This window comes from Cuculus canorus, chromosome 11 (assembly GCF_017976375.1).
Source record: "Cuculus canorus isolate bCucCan1 chromosome 11, bCucCan1.pri, whole genome shotgun sequence".
In the NCBI taxonomy this organism is placed as follows: domain Eukaryota; kingdom Metazoa; phylum Chordata; class Aves; order Cuculiformes; family Cuculidae; genus Cuculus; species Cuculus canorus.
The window spans coordinates 2230906-2246281 of record NC_071411.1 but is presented as its reverse complement, the minus strand read 5'-3'; the positions used below and the strand labels follow the sequence as shown (position 1 = coordinate 2246281).

The 15376-nt window shown below is 45.8% G+C and overlaps 2 protein-coding genes across 13 annotated transcripts in view; one reads left to right on the top strand and one right to left on the bottom strand.

Annotated features, from left to right (window-relative positions):
• The window catches only part of PRKCD (protein kinase C delta), a 56127-nt gene extending 55412 nt beyond the window's left edge, over positions 1 to 715 (top strand). For 2 of the 5 annotated variants that reach the window (XM_054077051.1, XM_054077053.1), the window contains exon 18: positions 302 to 715. In XM_054077051.1, coding sequence (XP_053933026.1) covers positions 302 to 460 — 159 coding nt within the window. In that variant the 3' untranslated portion in view covers positions 461 to 715. The remainder of the gene's footprint in view (positions 1 to 301) is intronic. The other 3 variants (XM_054077052.1, XM_054077055.1, XM_054077054.1) reach the window with 3 other exon arrangements.
• A 1880-nt stretch (positions 716 to 2595) lies between these two features.
• Positions 2596 to 15376, bottom strand: part of LOC104066689 (6-phosphofructo-2-kinase/fructose-2,6-bisphosphatase 4) — a 53477-nt gene continuing 40696 nt past the window's right edge. For 3 of the 8 annotated variants that reach the window (XM_054077060.1, XM_054077058.1, XM_054077061.1), the window contains exons 13-14: positions 13152 to 13216; positions 2603 to 5258 (exon numbers count right to left, since the gene is read on the bottom strand). In XM_054077060.1, the coding sequence (XP_053933035.1) occupies positions 5199 to 5258; positions 13152 to 13216 (125 nt within the window). In that variant the 3' untranslated portion in view covers positions 2603 to 5198. Of the gene's footprint in view, positions 5259 to 10110; positions 10203 to 13151; positions 13217 to 15376 lie in introns of all 8 variants that reach the window. The other 5 variants (XM_054077057.1, XM_009569339.2, XM_054077056.1 and 2 more) reach the window with 5 other exon arrangements.

Genomic DNA, 15376 nt, shown 5'->3' with positions numbered 1-15376 from the left:
GCTGCTGCCCACGGAGAACCTTGGGGCACCTCTATTAGTTGCAATGTTACCACAATCCAGGTGGTTCTCCGAAGCAATTGGCTGCTGTTTTCAACTGACAATGAGCAATTGCTCAGCTATAGTCTCAGGGTGGCATTAAAACAGGCAAAAAGGAGATTTATTTTTATTTTTTTTTTCCCCTGAAGTGGGGAGGAGAGAGGGACCTCAGGCAAGAACGTCCTGACTTTTTCTACTTAAGCAGTTTTGTTCTGGAAGAAGTGACAGGGCTTGTCTCAAACTGTCTCCTCTCTGTTCACCGCAGAAATCAGCAAGCGACTACAACAACTTTGACAGAGAATTTCTGAGTGAGAAGCCGAAGTTGTCTTACAGTGACAAAAACCTGATCGAGTCCATGGATCAGTCTGCATTTGATGGATTTTCTTTCATTAACCCTAAATTTGAACAGATCTTGGACAAATGAGTCTCTGAACAGCTGGACTTGAAAGCAGAGTTAAACGTTCTAAACCTGACACTCCCGCGTGCACAGTGTTCTGCATTCCAAGGGCGGTGTTGATCCTTTGGAATAATACACAGTAGCGTGATTAATTGTGTCCGGCTGCTGATTTCCTGGCAGTGTTTTTATGCATGGTTGGGTTTAAGGCATGTGAATCTTGTGCGTTATTTTCTCTATTTGGGAAAATGTAAATTCTATTTGGTACTTGAATGTAGTTATGTTTTATATATATATATATATATATAATGTGCTGTATATTTTGCTCGAGAGAAGACACCGATGTCTTCTTTTTAAAGTGTTTGAGCCCTTGGTTCTTTTATTTGTCTTCAATTAAAAGAAACTTATATTAAACTTTCAGGGCTTATTTTTTTTCTAGAAATATGCAATTAAATGGCAGTTGTCTTTTAACTCCAGTAAAAAACAGTAACATTTAAGCCCCAATCACTTAAAAAATAATACAGCTATTTTGCCTCATTCTTCATTTTGGTTCTCTCTCCTAAAAGCAGAGATGCATAACAGCAGCTGTTGTGGGCGCTGCGTCTGCCGCTCGCTCGGAGCAGTCACTGCTGAAAGAGCAGAACGGTACCTCTCACCCCTCAAGGAGACCTCCTGAGTTTGAGTAAGCCACGAGCTGTTCTTTGGAAGATAAAGTTACCAAATCTCACTGGTGTAGCTTGAATTATGCCACCTAAGGGTGCAGCGGAGCCAGGCTGGAACAGCTGAATGCAGTTGGCACTTCCAAACGGACTGGGTTTCCTTACTTACCCGCTGACCCCTATCCAAGGGGAACAAACAGCACATCACGTGAGCAACAGACCTGCGCGTTTCTTCTTCCAGTAACATCCTAAGCCATTCCTGGTTTGCTGTTGTCACTACAGAGTTGCTCTGTTTTCCAGGGTGATGCTGGATGCTCTTCTGTACAAGGTTACAAACAGGCTGCCCGCAGCACGGGGTGTTTGGACAGCAAGGAGCTGCAATGACGTACAAGGAGCGGTTGTTGCTCACTGCATTTCCTTCTGGAATAGCGGGTGCAGACTTGCTCAGGAGAGACCCCGGTATCCAACCAACTTACCCAGAGCATCTCCCAGAGCGCAGCCAAATGCCCTCAACGCTGTTCCTGCACGCAGCAGCGATGACCTGCGTTCCTCCCCAGCAGCAGCACCGTCCTGTTTAGGCACAGGTGTTACGGTAACTGTGCCGCCTGAATGGGGAACCGCCGTGCCACAACGACGAGCTCCTTACAGCAACCAGAAATGGGATTTCCACAGGCGACTGCTTGGAGGACCTCCTCCTCCGCTGAACTGCTGTGCCCGACGGCCACTGGGTGGGCAGCAAACAGCTGGGATCGCTCACGCACACAGTCTGGGCTACAGGGAGACAGAGGTATTACAGGATTTTGTCTGGAGAGCAGCCTCTAAAACACACAAAACTACCAACCACACAAAGATAAATGCACAGTAGAGCTGAAAACAAAGAAAACTGTTCCTTCCACCTAACCGAGAAGGCAGAAGTGGTTACAGTGAGCAACGTACAATTTAAATATATAGTTCTAAACCACAAAATGGTAATTAATTTTGTCCTTCAGAATGACAAGCATCCCTGCAAAATTAATGTTGTTGACCTAACCTATACATGCAAATTTGTACTGGAACAGCAGTTTGCTGTTGGTTTTCAGCTTTCTCAAAACAGCAGGAACACATGGAAGATGACACAAGAACAGCACAGCTTTGAGAGCGCGGATCAGAGCTCAAAATACCAGTGAGTAGGTAAAATTCCCAAAGCCTTACCTTTCTCCTCCGCTGCCTTGTATCCATTCAACAGCTCGATCCGACATCGTCCTCAGTTACTGAGTTTGTTACTTTAATTACTTGTCAGTGTAAAGCAACCAATGGAGTAAATGAACTTAATTCTGCCTGTGTATGAGCTCTCTTAACTAAGCTACAATTCCTGTGCTTCCAAAAGTCATGGAAACCTGCTAAGGCGCAGGAACACTCACCTGGCACTTCAGCCGCTGCTCACAGACACAAGGAAACACACATCAGCGCATGTTTCATCATTTGATCTTTATTACTTGGATCAAAGGTCAAAAAAAATGATTACATTTGTCTGAAAGATTACAAGGAAGGCTGTAAGGAAAGAGGATTGAATCCCGCCGGAGAGCTGCATCTGAGCTGACGAGTGCAGTCACAGGCAGGAATAAACACAGGTACACAAGGTCAGGACCAGGGGTTTCACCTCCCCTCTGTGTGATGGTGTAGTCAGGACAGGGGACAAAAACGCAGCTTTTGGACAATGACAGTAACCCCCAATTCCTAACAGAGCCTTTCCAGAAAGGCGGTTACACCCCAGGGAGAACCGAATGCTCCTTTCCAATCTCCATCCACTCTCTCCCCGTGCTCTCGCCCCCCATTAAGGGCCAGATGCAGCCGGTGATTCAGTACCTCCCTGAAGCGGAACAGACTACTTCATATTCTTTTTTCTCTTCAAGTATCAGCATAACAGTTTATTTACACTTGTATACAGTTCTTTTTACTGAACACCACTTAGTCACACACTCATCACAGTATATTCACAAGCAGGCTATAAAAATACCTACTGGACATAGAACATTTAGCCTTGAGGGATTGTACAGCACCTCTGAAAGTTGAGAGGTAAAATAAAGGAAGGGGTGAGGGGGACACCTCAGGCCCTGTCTGCCAGGGGAGAGAAGTGGCCCTGCGCTCAGCGCTCACTGGGAAAAGCCTCCCTTCAACCACGTCCGAGCTCAGGACTTACCACAGGGGCCCGGTAGAACGCTGCTTTTCTAATACAGTCCAGTGAGATTTGCCCTCCGTAGCTACAGATAAACTCTTGACTTTCTCCATTTGAAGTGTTTAAGCCCTCCTGGTCACGGCTGGACAGCAGAGGAGTGAGGGCTCTCCTACCTGAACAGACATCAAACCGGGACGGGAAACTACGTTTCTGCCACAAAGGTGCCCTTGCTAGCTACGCATCAATAAATTAACTTCTCCGAGCAGCACCGTGTGGTCTTTCTTCTTGCATGACAGCTACAGACACAGCTGAATTAATAAAGATGTGAAATGGGCGTTACTAAATGCATGAATGGCGCACACAAAGCTTTAGACAGCAGCGCTTGAAGCAGGTGTTTCTGGTTGTTCCGTACCCTACGCGTTCCTCTTCTGAAACGGAACCCAGCAGTACAGTATGGCTTACTTCCAGAGCCAAATATATTGCTGAAATTAGCTTATTAAAACAAATCACAGCAGCAGCATGTTATGTTACAAACCCTGCACAAACAAAAGAATTTAGCCCCTGCCTGCAAAACTACCTTAGAAAGGCCCCGTATTTCACACAGGAATTGAGAAACGGAAAAACTCAAACAACAAAACAAATAGAAACCGCAGCACCACACATGGTGAAAGCTCAAATAATTGAAGAGAAGTCCTTAGAAAAAAAAGCTGGCTACCAAAGACCAGTTCTCCTCATTTCAGAAGCAGGAGCCAGCGGTGCTGGCAGCTCGCTGCGGTTGTCTGGTAACACACACAAAATGCACATTGATTCCGTACAGGTAAAAGGTCGTGGCCGCAAGACACAGAATTCCATTTTTAGCACTAGAGTTTCACAAGGTACAAAAGAGCAGTGAAGAACTGGGATGGTGGAAGGTACTTAAAAGCAACACAAAAACCCCAAGAGAGGTGTGACTTTAGAATTTACCTGGTGCTTTTCTTGCATGAGCTGTGAGAAAGGTTAAACTCCACCTAACCTTTCGTATTCTTTCCTCATGTATTAAATGTCGCTATAAAAGAGAAACATATGCTTTTATGTTGAAATACATTCCATTCCTAAGAAAACACCATCGCAGCACTAATAAGACACGCAGCTTCTCCAGCCCCTGGCAGTTGGAATCCTTTTCCCCTCCCTTCCAGCCTCGGAAAAGCTGCTCATCCCCTCTGTAACCGCAGCAGAAAGGACCGACTTCTCTCACTACCCAGGCCGGTCGCTACGCTCACACGTGCCCCACTTAATCCCATCTCTTCTGCTGCCCTCAGCAGAGAGCTGCACCAGGAAATGCTACAATCTTGCTAAAACACGGGAACCTTTCAGGTACTCCATCCAATTTGAATGCTTTTACTTTACAAGGGAAAAGGTCCCCCATTTCAGAAAAATTTAAGTTGCGGTTGGCAAATAGAAGCTGAGCTTGAAACGCAGACGCTGAACGGCTTTGCAGTTTCAAGGAGTTTCACCACACGAAGCCTCCAATGCTCAAAATGTAGAATTCCACCTACGATCAAAAAATCTCCAGGCGATTCTAGGCAGTCATTCACAGTAAAAATAAGAGGAACTCTTAGAAAAACACTTAAAAAAGAAAGTAAAAGCTAGTTAAAATCTGACAGTAAAACCGACATGGGCAATAAACCACCTCGCAGTATCCACAGATGAACAATAAAAACCACTGAAACTGCACAAGTTTACATACGAAAAATCTAATCCCAATCTACTCTGCTTCCCGCAAATCTTGTTACGGATACCTTTCGGCACTGGGAGTTATCCACAACTACAGGTTTTCTCCACAGAAGCTGAATCACATTCGAAATGTCTCAAAGTGAAGGGGAAGGCGCGTTCGTTCCGATTCGCTCAGTGACGCCGTCTCCATTCTCCGGAACCTGAGCTGCTGCTTCCCACTCACGCCAAGGGAGGGCTGCCGCTATAGGTGGTTGGGGACCGTCCTCAGAGCTTCCTCTCGTGACCGATTCACGCCTACATTCTGCAGATTTAAAGACAACGGGGATTTTCAGGCAAAGGTTTTGTGATCAGCTGTAGTTTTGTTTAACACGCAGCTATCGCACGAGGCAAAAGATGAGCAAGTTTTAATGCTTATTTCCTCAAAATGCGCTGTAAAACACACAGAAAGGTCCCAGTCCAGGAGCAGAAGTTGGAAGCCAGGCCAAGATCTCATCCCAGCTAATCGGCCCACCAGTCCCTAAAAGCAGGCTCCTGGAGATGCTTTTTCACTGCCAGTAAGGACACATATTCCATCAGGCCTGGTAGGACAACCAGTATCCATACACCATATGCAGGTCATGACGTTGTGGCTTTTAAGACTTTTTTCCCTTTAACCACCATTTTTAACCACATTTTTCTAATCCACTCTCTCTTCTCATTTTTACACGTTGTGTAAGAAAAAACAAACCCACACAAAGGTCAAAGCACAAGCGCTGACAAAACCTGGAGGGACAGAAGCCCAGCACTCGTCATTTCGAGCACATTCCTTAACACCAACAGGTACAACACTAGTCCTGGTCCTGTCTGGAAGCAGCTCTGTCCCTGGAAGGACTCGGGGTGACTCCCTGAGGAAATGGAAACTAAGTTTAAAGCACTTGAGGACAGACACGTTGGCAGATGTCACACTGACATCTGATAATGTTTCAGTGGGTTTATAACCACATTTATCACAATTGACTTTGAAAACAACTCTCTTCGGTCCACCTCAAGGAAAAGAACCCCAGCAGCACACAGCGAGCGCGACTCCCAGCACACAAACTCAGACAGGACACATACAACTCCGTCACTCAACGTGCATCAGCTTAAAGTCATTCCCCTCCCCAACACCGGTTTCTAGGTTTTTCAGCCCTTCTTTATGAAAAGGGGAGACGAACAAGCAGCACCAGACTTGATGTGGAGTGCCAATATCACTTCCGCCCTTCGCAGCCCTCCTACACCAGTGTCAGCCCTTCCCTTTTGAGTCAGCCTTCAAGCCCTTGGGTTGTCACCCTGTTTTCCACCCCAAACACCACATCAAGAGAACACACACACCGACACTGCTGGGCAGAGTGAGCCACGTCCTGGGAATCTCTGCACCCACCCACACGCTGGCCGAGCCGCTCCGGCTTCTCTCTTTGGGGGAAACAAGCAACAACCCTACTTCAGAAAGAAGCTTTGACTGGTGGCATCTCTTCTACAGCAAGGGATGCACAGAAAGTACCAGCATCTAACTAAGAACATGAGGAACTGGCAAAACCAGTCACACTCTGCATGACTACAAGGGAAAAAAAACAAGAAAACATGCTAGCATTTGCTTGTCTTTTTCTTAGCAACTGATGCAACGTACCCAGAAATTCCATGGGACTGAGATGCCTCCTCAGGCAAGCCGAGAACATTCGCTAAAATCTTTTAAGCTGAGCATCTGCTGTTGATTCCAAGAAAATTAAATGGAACGTGAAAAGGAGCATCAAGACAGAGGAATCCAGAGGTCCTGGGAAGGAGTCCGCAAGCAGCAAGAACCAGACAGCGGTAAAATGAAACTAAAAGGAAAGAAGGTGGTGAAGACAAGGCAGAAGACGCAGCTTCTTTAAGTCAACATGAGGTATCAGAGGAAAGCAAGGAGCCCTTCTGAGTAAAGGCAAAGGGGAAAACACTGGAGACGCTAAGGACACTGAACTGTCACACTGATGGAAGAAGAACATCTGGGATAAACCCCAAGGAACCCAGCCTAAGGCTTGTCAGGCAAACAACACCCCACTGCAAGACCAGATGAACTGCAGCTCAGGAAGGGACCAATATGTAAATGGATTCCTACTCAGAGGAACCCTCTCAGGTTAGGTTACGGCAGCTGGAATTGTACGCACTCCTAGAACAGCCCCAGGAGCCGAGACAAGGTGTGAGAGCAGCGCTGTGGCTTAGGAAGGTGACTGTGGTTTCTGCCTGGCTTCTGGGACCAAAAGGTGCCCCTGCAGCTGTTCAGCAGGGCCCTGCCACAGCACGCTTGGACAAAACTGCCGCCCGGGAACAGCACAACCACTGTCACACACCAGAGGCGACAGTCTGGAGAGTCCAGCAAACACTGGAGGAGGGACAAACCCACACACCTTGTTTGAAGGCTGTTTCTCCCCGGGCACATGGGTGCTCCCTGGGTCGGGGCAGGGGCTCGCTGCTCCCAGCACCCGCTCCTGCGGAGGCTCAGGGCTAAAACCATGTCCATCTCACCCACTGCTCTCTGGAAAGACTCAACACACGGATTAACCTAAATGCACTCTTATAGAATCGCAGAATGGTTTGGATTGGAATGGACAACACAGGCCATCCCCCTGCAGTCTTCAACTCCATCAGGTTGCTCAGTCCCATCCAACCTGGCTTTGAGTGTTTTTCCCAGGGATGGGGCAGCCACCATCGGTCTGGGCAACCTGGGCCAGGGCCTCCCCACTTCTTATACTCCTCTCCTCACTGTATTCCTCCCAGCTTTGGACGCTTTTTCCCCTACGGAACAGAGCCTCCCCTAGAAACCAGGCGCTATGGGTTTCTGAACAGGACAGAGTCTGCCGTTTCCATTTTATTTTGATGAGCTACACAGCAAAACGGGAAGATTTTGCAAGAAGGCTCCTCCAGGGACGAGGACTCCGAGGGGCACAGGAGCCATGAAGACAGCTGAAGCGGATGCAGTTAACAGCCCCGCACAGCCGAACAACCACCACAGGCATCAAGAGAGACATAAACAGCACAAGGTGAAAACCCAATACTCTTATCCGCCAGCTTTCCCGTGGCAAGCTGTGCCACAACCTGTCACTGCCGCTTCTTTTACTAAGAACATCAGCCAGAGGGGACGATTAAGCAACTCTGCTGTAACAGGAGACCCCTTGGACTGCAAAACTGCTTTTAAACATCCGCTTCCCTCCATTGCGCAAGGAGCATTAAGCTCAGCGAAAGGAACACCATGCAACCACAGCCCCAGGAAATCGGGCAGGCAGGAGCTGGCAGGGATGGAGGGTCCTGAGTGCTTCTGCTGCTTCCCCTCCCTCCACAATCCCCAGCAGCCACACAGCAGGAGAAGTCAGCCCTGCCCCGGCCAGGTTCCTGCCTCTCTGTTGCCTCCAACAGCCCGAGCCTTTCTTTCTCAAGCAGCAAAACTCAGTTTCTCCTCAGCAGACACCTGTGCAGATTTTGGCTCCATGAAAAACACAATGCCTTTAGTTTATATGTGCACAGTATTTCATTTGCCGTGGCCTGCAGAGGTGGCAGCGCTCTGACCCATCACAGTATGGTTCCTCAGGATCGGACTTGTGGCCAGTGTCCCTGCCACCTCCCGGGGACGTCACTTCTAGTAAAAGCAACCGGTCTCACTCACTCAATGTGCAAACAGCCGGCCCAGCTATCCTCCCCCATGGCATTTTTCACGGCAGAGCTCACGCCAAGCGGCTGCAGCAGTTAAACACTGAGAAGTGATAGAACTCCCCCATGTCATGGTCATGACAGAGCAGGGGAAATAACCGGAGCTCCCTCCATCCCAGCCCACCCAGGGATGCTGGTTTAACAGAACAGCAGGCGGTAGAGTGTGGGGCTCTCTGTACTCAGCCAGGAGGTTGTTTGGTTATTTCAGACATTCCTGGTTACTACAAACCTCTGAAAACTTCAGTGTAGTTTTAGCAGTGCAGATATGCAACTTCTTTCCCCAAAATTCCGTTTTTGGAAAAACAAGCCACCCGAACACACAAAAGCTTTCCGCAACACACCACTCTTGCTTACTTTCAAAACTGAAAGACCCCTCTCAGAAGACAGATTCACAACTCAGTGATTTGCTGCCTTTCCCAGACTCAATGCTGCCTAAACAAAGCGCAGAGGTTCCCGCTGCCCCCCTTCGCCCACCGTAACACTGCAGAGAAAGGAGCCGAGCCATGGCTCCGCATCCCAAACAAGCCACAGTCTTCTCCAGCCTGTGAAAGGCTTTGCTGTCATTCCGTCTGGGATGCATTCCCTGCTGGTTTGAGCTCCAACTCCTACTGGAGTCACAGCCCAGCTACCAAATCACCAGGCTAACTCTGCTTCCACCTTCTGAAATGGTCAACACTGCTTACTGTAACCGAGATAAAATCTGGGTACAAAACATACAGAGCAGAGCTATAAACGCTCCATCACTCATGTCCGTACAAGAAGTAGGAAAATAGGAAATGTAAAATTCCTCCTGCCAGCAGGCAATCCCCAAAGCCTGGTTAATGCACAACAGCTGTTAAGAAAAGTCATATATTAAAAACATCTATACGCATCCCTGCAACCTTGAATAATTGTTCTGGAACTAAGCAAAAACTTGCTACCCTCTTCAAACAGTACATGGTTAATTAGCACATAGAATCTAGAGCACAAGTGCTATGGATCAGCAGGATTAAGGCTTTACACTAACTATGAATCATTATTCTATGCTACACAGCAGTCCAATCACTCCCAAGGGCACTGAAACAGATAATGCTGGTGCCTAGAAAACAAACTTCAGCTTTCTCTTATCTCACACAGGATGTTGTGTTTCACAGCTTTCATAAACACCCTGCGATTACCATTAAATGACTGCTGGCTGTTACAGGAGAACTTAACGGTGCAGGATCTTTAAATTACGGTAATTAACAAAACCAGCATTCCAGTGACAGCCGATTAATGTTTGATAACTCATCCGCAATAAATTAACCAGTGTGATACAGTTTTATTGTGATTTGATTTTTTTTTTCCAAGTTATGCGCTGTACAAACATTAAGTTTGGGTTTTGAGTTGGGTTTGAGTGCAGCTTTTTTATTGCAAGTGATTGGAATGATTAGTTTTTTTCAATTTATTTTGAAGTAGTAGGATGAAAACAGCACCCCCGGTTCGATAGTTGATCAGCACACAGGAGTCACTGATGAGCAGGGACTGTTACAAGAGCGTCCTCGGGAGGTCTGGAAATGTCTACATTCTGTATAATAATAAAAATACAGAGAATATTTATCATGCAGCAGTAAGAGCAACACAAATACCAATCAATCAGAGTCCTTACAAGTACATGGATGCTTTTCTTTAAAAGCAGACAGTTTTAGCACCCCCACGTCCTGAGAACGCAGCAGACTGACAGCTGGTTGGTGTTGCAGAACCAGACAGCAGGAAACCGGATCTACAGTAAGCCCTGACCCACACTGACGGTGTTACCAAACCCTCAAGTCATTCACGTTTAGGAGCAAGTCCCAAGTAGGGAATCTACCAAACAGCACATGCACATCTACCTCTCCACTAAGCAACTGTCAGTCTTTGCCATATCCTTCTTCCTCAAAGGAAGACTTGAACATGTCTGCATTACAAGCAACGTAAACCTCTGACAAAGCAGAAAAACACCTTCCCAGACCTCATATCCACTGAAGACTGACGCACCAATAAGATATCGCCTCAGTCTGTTAGAGGTTGTAGGGAAAAAAACCCCAACATTCAACACAGCCAAAAAACCCAAATCAAACCAAAGCAGCAGCACAGCCGCTGCTCAGCAGCGTGGGACACGGTGTGGAACCAGGTCAGGAATCACGCCTGCCACAGCACCACCTCACGCAGGTCCCAAAAAAACACAATCAGTTTTCTCTCTTCTACTACAAAAGCAGATAATGACATACTGTTCTCAAGTTCCTCCTAAAACCTCGATCTAAGCCTTGGCCCGTTTTAGGCCAAATCATTGCCAATTCTTCAAACTTCAAGCTGACTTGTTTTACACTGCGGTAAGCAAATGCAGCTTTCAATGACATCTCCCTTGCCCCTTCCACCCCCAACGCGCTAAAGGAGAGCTGGGTTTCTTGCTATGATCTCCCTGTCTGTCACTCACCAACTAAGACAGAGGTGCCAAGGGGACATTTCACGCCAGCACTTGTTTTCTGGCCCACAAAGGAGACCCAAGCAACAGCTAAAGTAATTCCCCTGAATTATTTTCACTGAAAAGCCTCCTTCATGTGAAAAGGTCAGGAACTGAAGCCACTACAGCGCTGACAAACACAAGGCTTTTCACTCCACTTAAGACAAATCCTCCTCATCCAATGAGGTTTACACACACTCTAAACAAATACTCCAGTGCTTTGCCTGCATTCCTGCAATGCAAAAACAGCTGCTTCCAGCTCAAACCCAAAAGGAGCTCTGTTTCCAAACAGGACTAGGAATTACTTGTGGGGGCACAGAACAGTGCACTGAGCAACTCCGAATCCAACAGCTCCATTGTTTAACACTGTTGTTATCTGTGGCGCTGTTTAATTAAATGCTTTGACTCCAATAGAGTATTTGAAAATCTAATTTTACAGAAGCAATTAACATTTTCATAGGTGGTGTAAATGAAAGCTTTTCAAATTTCATAGCCCTCTGAGCAGCACTTAAACACACAGAGGATCAACTTAGTTCTTTATGCAGCCCTACTACACAAACAACCTCACCCTCACTTCGCTGGTCTGGGTGTCTCAGGACAGAGGGAGAAAAGCATTTGGGTTTTTTTTAGTATAAATGCCTCTGCTCCTTTTTTTCCTTTTTAAAATTCATTAACTCAATTTATTTCTGTTCTGAACAAACAGCTCTGGATTTTTTGTGCCCATTGAATCCAGATCCTTCAGGTGGAGCTGAAATGCAACTATTCCAACGTCAGTATGGTTACATCACCCGCTGGACATGTTAAGAGTCCCTTGGCAAGTCAGGCAGAGCTTTCCTCCTCAAAATAAACCTCTTCAGTTAGAGAAGTGGTATTCCAATAGCAACTCCTCAAACACTTCAGCAAGCTGTAAATTCAGCACGGATATTTTAACACCCAAACTGAAGATGTTCAGCTGATCTCCATTATTTAACACAGATACCCTAACAGCTGCTCCAAGACACCCTCATCTATTTTCGCCCTGCTTCTCCACCACCACCTTTTAGGCACTGCAAAAACAGAACAGATTTCCTAAACCTAATAAACCACGACACAAAAGTGGCAAAGCACAAGCGCACCCTCATGTATGGGAGGCATTTTGTGTCACACGCACCAGTGAACACCCACCTATAAACACATTTATCACTGTATTCCTTTTCACCATAAGCCACTGTTCTGAAACACAAACAGCCCTTCTTCCTCAAGTCATCAAACCGACTTTTAATTTCCCAGTAGGCACATAACCTTGGCCAGGCACTAGTGCCACCCCTCGCAACATGAGCCTGAGGATCTGCAAGGGAACCAGGAGCTTTTTATCATGACACCTTTTACAGAGCTTCCATAGAGCACCACCGGGAGCTTTGCAGGAGCAGCAGAATCAACCTCAGCTCACGTCAACCCTTAAGAACACAGAGAACCACACACCTGGCACAGGAAGAGCACAAAGCTGCCGTGGTTTAATGTCTTATCTCCACTTACACATTACAAACACACTCCATTTCCTTTTCTCTGTTGTTCTGCTGCATCCCAAGATCCAGTATTTCCTCTCCAGCTTTCCCTTAAAACGCAGGTGGCATCATCAATGCCTTTTTCATACAGCAACGATTGCAGTGATGAAAAGCTGATGATTTCATTATTTATTCTCTCCAAAAGAAGCGTGACATTCATAACATACTTTTTGACCATACCTTACTTCTGCCAAATGGCAAAGCCTCGGAGAACTTTATACAGTTTTTAGATTGATACTATACCTTCAAGTTCTCAGTAATTTTTTGAAGACAAACCACTTCAGCCAGAGCTCATACACAAGATAAATTTGCTCAATAAAACAGCCTTTTTTCCCCCTCCTCAACAGCAAACTGGTAGTAAAGCTCGATATGTCAAATTAAATACACTTAGCTGAGTTATCATTTCTAACCACAAGGACAATGGAAATCAGCTCAGAAAGTACATTACATCAAGTTCTATTCTATTCTCCGATCTGAGAAATATTCTTACCTCTGGTTTATCTCTGTGCGTGTTTACAGCTTCAACATTCAGGAATATAGATTCTACTTTACATCCTGTTGATAGGAAAAAAAAGCTTTAGAATTGGTTTGCATTACAAATGAAGTTATAGTAAAGATGCAATCTAATTTTGAGTTGAAGGTTAATCACTTCCCCCTTCCAATTTATACACGTTTCCTAAACTCTGAACAGCTACAGCTACTGAAATTCATCTGTTCCACCAGGATCAACATTATTCTCAACCTGATAAACCATCTCCTATTCTCACCTTAGCTTTATCAAAACAAATTCCCATTTTTGAACAACAACATTCAGTCAGAAAGTTCTTATTTGTATCTTTTGGGGGTTTTTTTTAGACTTCTTAGAACTTCATTGTAACACAGAAGACAGATGCTGCCGGAAGTAGTTACGAGAAGGTACACTGCATAATGTTAGCAAAACAGAGTTTTAACCCCCAGCTAAATGGAACTTGAAAGTTGACTTCTGAAAAGGAACTTTTCACCCAAAAATGGAAAACTTCAGAGTACCAAGAAGAATTAAACAGTCAGAAGAGACAACTCCTGCTCGGGTACTATAAACCCACACATTTAGAGAATTCTATGACTCAATACGCTGTGACCTCACCATTTTCAGCCACAGCTGATTGCTAAACACTGTTCCATCACACATGAACATGACTTTTACAAGCTACCACTGCTCTATGCAACATGCATAAACAGTCAGACTCCCCTGACAAACCACAGGGTCCAATTTCTATCAGAAACAGGTTTCCAGCTTTTTCTGCTCACTTATCTCCTAAAGTCACAACACATTCCACGGAATTACTACTACATGGCAGGAAAAGCTGATTTTAGCCTTTTCTAAGAAAGCTACTGCACAAATATTTGCCTTCCCTTAGGGACAGCTATTCTGAGAAACCCCATTTGCTGTGAACGCTGTGAGCGAACACTGCAGGAGGGTCAGCACTGGGATAAAGTCAACAAGAAAACAGATTTTAAGGTGGAAAAACATACATCTCCCGCTGGAAGGGTACCCTCACCATCCTTCTGTTCACAAATCCACTGTGAGCCTCGACACCAATCTAAAGCAAGCTCTGATCCCTGCTGCTGGCCCTTGCTAAGGACAGGGCACACAGCAGACACAGCCTCAGACCTCTCAGTTCTTACTGCGAGTTTCATTCCAGACCAGAAAAAAAAAAATATTGTATGGAAAGCCTTAAATGTAAACTAAAGGGACATGAGCATATTCCCAGCTCATTTTTAATTACCAAGGGACAAGTTCACACCGACAGCAAGGTGCAGTTTCTCCTCTTTGCTCCCACACAGACCACAGCCATGGTGGATTGCTGGGTGAAAGTCTAATTTACCCTGGTTCAGCTCTCAGGCTGTAACAGACGTTCCCCTACTGAGGATCAGACGATTCGGGTTGGAACGATGCTAGCTTCAAACAGCAGGAAGAGCAAGCCCCTCCGGGAGGGGTCACTCCAGAACAAGATTAGCTGGAAAGCACTCACCACGCTGTGTTTGATCCTGCATCCTGCCTCACCAGAGCCAACTGACAGATCAACTTCAAATAAAGCTATAGATTTATTAGTGTATAAATAGTTTACACAGCCCTTGCATTTTCAGATGATTAAACCCCAAAAAGTAGGTCGACTGAACTGTGCTAATCAGACACGTGCATCAAAGACTTGGGAAAAAAAGAACAGTGGCACCTCTTTCACTGAAGTCAAAAGGATGCAGACAGTATTTCATGCCGCTTCTTTTCCTTCTTCATTTAGCGTGTGAGTAAACACTGCCAAGACCCAGGCCCTCTTAACATTTATGAACAGTCACTCAACTTCCAACCAGAAATACAAAAAAGAAGAACAACCCCAAGACAAAAGCCTCCCTGTGGAAACAGGCTAAGCCAAGCCAGTCAGGAGAATCCAGCTTCAAAAAGACAAAAAAATCCCAGACAGAACTGTTCTAAATCAGTATTTTCAAGGCCCAGCTTGTCATGCAAGGCTGGGAACACCAGGTGTCACCACAGCACCAGCAGATATTAGCGTAGGAGACTGCAATCAAACCACAAACATCTCTTCAGACAGATTTCCCAGCGTAACAGCTAGTTACTTGTCTCAATTTTAATGGAAACTGAACAAAAAGCAAAGGCCTAGCCAATTTTTCAAAGCTGATCAAAGACACTTGAGCATTTCGGATTAATAACTTGACTAG